The sequence below is a fragment of the Triticum urartu genome, chromosome 1 (genome assembly GCF_003073215.2).
Source record: "Triticum urartu cultivar G1812 chromosome 1, Tu2.1, whole genome shotgun sequence".
Classification (NCBI taxonomy): domain Eukaryota; kingdom Viridiplantae; phylum Streptophyta; class Magnoliopsida; order Poales; family Poaceae; genus Triticum; species Triticum urartu.
The window spans coordinates 363,616,045-363,620,394 of record NC_053022.1 but is presented as its reverse complement, the minus strand read 5'-3'; the positions used below and the strand labels follow the sequence as shown (position 1 = coordinate 363,620,394).

Sequence of the window (4,350 nt, the reverse complement as noted above, 5' to 3'; positions counted from 1 at the left end):
AACGCGAGGGCCATGAGCAGCGCCTCGAGAGCCTGAAGGGGAGAGGGAGTGCAGCTGAAAGACGACGCGGAGAGCAGCCCGGATCTGGTCACGACGGCTGAAATGAGGGCCAGATGAGGGAGATCAATGTGGCGCCGCCGGCCGCGGGCACGGTGTCGCGGGAGCCATGGACGTTCAGCAGCGGTGATGAAACAGTGCTCCAGGTCAACTCTTCAGTTTCTAAGGGAAGTGCATCACAACTTTTAGACAACTCTCTCAATCTTTTACGCACCCTCTATCGATCTTATTATGAGGTCATGCCAAGTTTCAACCTTTTTAGACTTCATTTTTACATCTTTTTAAAAATCAACAATCATTTACCTCCATTAAATATCTTGAAATTAACTAATTCTCTAAATATAGCAAAGGAACCCAAAAGGTGCCAAAGTTTGAATACATGATCAACTTTTTTAATACACATTATGTATTTTTTTGTATACATTTTCCATATACATGAGCAACTTTTTTCTATACACATTTAATATTTTTTAAATACTTGATTAACATTTTTGAAATGTTTTATGTGAGAGTGTTTTTGGTAATATATATCAAATATGTTTGGAATATTTGGAAGTATAAATAAAAGTAAAAAAATAAAGGAAAAGGTAAAAACAATAAACATTGAAAAAAAGAAAAAAAATCATCTCCACCCGCACGTTGTGACGATGCAGTACAAGGCTCTCTTTAGGCGAGGCTGCCCTATAGCCGGACATAAGGGTACTGCTTTTTTTTAACACAGTACAATTGAAATCGCTCACATACACTAAAGTACACTTACCCTTATGAACACAACACGCACACCCTACCCCTATAAGCACCTCCGAGAGACTGAGTTGGTATAGTGTCTTGAGATTTTATAAAGTCACCATAGACGTCTCGCAGTTGACCGAATGTCTTCTCCCACTGAACGAACATCGCCGGAGAACTAAAATAAATCCAGAAATAATGCGAGCACAAAATGTCAAATCTAGAACTTGAACCTTGATGAGCTGGATACCACTATCCTTGTGTCCTTCTAACCATCCAATTATAAATTGGTTCGCGACATGAAGGCACTACTGATTGGACAAGCAACACAGCTATCACACTTTCCCCGGAAAAGAACACACAGCTATCACTCTGGTCGGCCTGTTATACATTATCTTGTGTACACAACATAACAATATCATCTGATTTTATTTAATTTCCATAATTTGTTGCAACAACTTAGTCGTATTACCATACGAATCAACTGATCACATGTTGAATTATTTATTCCACAATGGCATAAGTATAGACACTTATTCATAAGGCGTGGATACACTGTCTAACTAGCGAAGTTTCGCTGGGTGTAGCAGTCGAGGTTGCCCCCGGTGGCCGTGCCGAGTATGCTGCAGTAGCGCATGTAGTAGCCGATGCGATCGACGTTGGCATCGTTCTGGCCCATGCCACACTCGAGCCCGCCGTTGATGATATTAGTGATCACGCCGTATCCGGGCACCCGACCGGCAGCGGTGTCGGCGGCCGTCGGCGTCCAGCGGCCTAGGGCGACGTCGTGGCTTGACGGCTTGTTGCCCTGCGCCGTCATCCAGAACCACATCGCCGTCCTGAACGACACCACCGCGTCCGTAGAGACCAGGTCCGGGTTGCTCACCAGGTCCTTCCCGATGGCTCTCCCGGCGAGATCGTAGTTGGACTGCCTGGTCATTCGCACGAGGAATTACTGGTTCATCAGAACAATCTTTTCGGCAAAGCAACCAAGACCCAGCTGGGTATTTGCTGTTATTAACAATTGTTGCATGCGAAAACGAAAGCTTATTTGGATCAGGTCGGGATTAGCGGCTAGCTAGAATGTCAACACTGCTGTACTTTTCAACCAGATTTTTCTACAGATTATTTGAGCCTGTGATATTTGGGTTGACCAAGTATCATTTTGCATGTGGAAGATGCTTCAAAGTAGTAGGCCATAATTTGCGATTTTGCTCACCCTGTCAATTGGATGGGTCCCCGTCCATAGTAGGGTGGGGACGTGGCCTTGTTTATCTCCTCCTTGAAGCAGTAGCCCCACTGGAACTGGTCGGCGGCGCCTCTCGTCCCGCCTGCACGTTGACACGGCATGCACAAATACGTACTTCAGTTAATCAAGGCAGCCACGAATTCCATTGAAAACAACAATCGAAATCAACACTCACTGACATACCGGTGGTCTCGTGTGAGGTCTGGCCGAAGAAGGCGGCGAGCTCGCGCTTGACATCGTCGGCGCTGCCGGTGGTGCCGAAGCCCGGGAAGGTGTTGGCGGCGGCGATGAAGGCGTCGTACGTGTAGAACCCCCTGGCCGGGCACAGCGAGTTGTCGCGGTTGGGCAGCATGCTCGCGTACATGGACTGCGTGATGACGGAGCCCACGCCCTGCGCCGCGGCGCCGCCCACCGCCACGGCGAGCAGAAGCGCGGCGAGCGCGGCGAGCGCAGCAAACCGCGCCATGCTCACTAGCTCACCTACAGCTGACCAGCTCGTGTAATGTAGTATAGCTCAAGGAGAGTGGAGAGAGGCCTGTGTGACGAAGCTGCTGGGTCTGCAGCGGTACTTATAGCAGCTCTGCTCGGGTGCAGCGCGGGGATAACGCGGTGATTATGCACGGTTCGTCGCGGGCGTATACTTTTCCACGTTGCGCCCGTCTTTGCGGGGCGAAAATTTGACGGGCCGCGGTGTCAGGACGATGGAGGCATGTGGCGTATCTTTTTTTTTAAACAAGAGGCATGTGGCGTATCGTTATCACTCTCGCAGCCGCGTGCTTGCATACGCATGTGGCCTCCCATGTATACATATCTCTACGTGAATTCCACACGTCTGCACAAACAAGTTCTTCTCAGGGCGTTGGCGATACGCGCAGACTTCTTGGGACGGTGTACAGATACACATGGCTGCTGAACATCATGTGGTTGTACTGCTACTGTTTTTTTTTTGGGGGTGCAGTGCCTCGCGTTGGTCAGCCTTGTACAGCGCATGAATGGGAGGACTGGAAGAAGCTTCTACGTCGTCGACGGCTCGTGGAAAAACTCCAGCTCGGCGTCCAATGGTCGAATCCAGACCGAACACGAAGCCATCAAATATCACATGGATTGGGACTCGGTAAAGATAGGTGGTTGGAGCAGGGAAGAGATCAGCGTTTCGTCAACAAGAGGAATTTCCTGTTGTATTTTAAATTTAACACATTAGATAAAACATGGTAGTAATCGGACCAAATTTTGCGTTGAACAAACTAGACTGGCAAATGACAATTTGCGTTGAACAAACTAGACTGGCAAATGTGTAGATAAGTGACGCAAAAGATGTACATCTCGCTTGCCAGTAGTAAGGGCATCTCCAACCCCGCCCCCAAAAACAGACGCGGACGTAGATAGTGATACAGAAGCCGGTCATCTAACGAGTCGTACACGTTCGTTTGCAATACAAACAGATTTGGACATAATTCATGTAAATGTGGCGGAATTCATGCAAATGGACATAAGTTTGATATATAATTTACATAAACCAGACAATATTTTGTCCATTCAACTAAAATCTACTCCCTCCGTTCCTAAATATTTGTGTTTTTAGAGATTTCAATTGGACTACCACATATGGATGTATATAGACATATTTTAGAGTGTAGATTCACACATTTTGTTCCGTATGTAGTCACTTGTTGAAATCTTTAGAAAGACAAATATTAGGAACGGAGGGAGTATATACTAACTTGCAGCAGACGGTGACCTCGTGCGCCTGACCGGATTGGCCAGCGACACCCCCGTTGCCGTCCGTGCATCATCGTCGTCGTTGTGGGAGTGGTCCTTCTAGCAGCAGCCTTGTCCGTCCGCCCCATGACACTCACGGAGGAGCCGCTTCGCCTCCTCATGCACCATGTGGAGGGCCGCCTTGGCCAATGCCAACCCTTCCCGGGGAACCCTGCCATTGTCCTTGCCGACAGCGGCAGAGGTCTCGCTGAACAACCATTCTTTCTTGATCTTGGCAAGCTCCCTATCGAGGCGAAGCAGTCGTCGTGTGGTGGTCACCAACCAGTCATGAGCCTAGGCCTACGTGAGGTCGGGATCCACGAGGACCCAGGACGACGCGACATTGGACTTTGCGAACATCACTCGGTGCGCCGCATTGTGCCGCCTTCTTCTCCGTCGAGACGATGCTCCGCGATGAGGATCCGTTGTCGCGGCCACCGAGGTAATGGAGAAGGCGCATGCGTGCCTTCGCAATCACCGGGAGCACTTCTCCTCAAGGCCTTGTCGCGTGATGATGTCATACACCGGGGGTGGCTCACCGAGAGGAGCCCGACAGA

The 4,350-nt window shown here is 49.0% G+C and overlaps 1 protein-coding gene across 1 annotated transcript; it reads right to left on the bottom strand.

Moving 5' to 3' along the window:
- Positions 1-1,196: 1,196 nt before the first annotated feature.
- Positions 1,197-2,589, bottom strand: LOC125512551 (chitinase 8-like). Its single transcript, XM_048677652.1, has 3 exons — positions 2,219-2,589; positions 2,006-2,117; positions 1,197-1,718 (listed from the first exon to the last, which is right to left on the bottom strand). Exons 1-3 carry the CDS (start codon positions 2,499-2,501, stop codon positions 1,346-1,348), a joined length of 768 nt encoding a protein of 255 aa, XP_048533609.1. The 5' UTR covers positions 2,502-2,589; the 3' UTR covers positions 1,197-1,345.
- Positions 2,590-4,350: the final 1,761 nt, after the last annotated feature.

Coding starts and splice junctions, on each gene's coding strand:
- LOC125512551 (XM_048677652.1), bottom strand. CDS start 2,501: ATGGCGCGGTTTGCTGCGCTCGCCGCGCTCGCCGCGCTTCTGCTCGCC. Junction 2,118..2,218: donor GACCTCACACGAGACCACCG/GTATGTCAGTGA, acceptor GTCAACGTGCAG/GCGGGACGAGAGGCGCCGCC. Junction 1,719..2,005: donor GGACCCATCCAATTGACAGG/GTGAGCAAAATC, acceptor GCGAATGACCAG/GCAGTCCAACTACGATCTCG.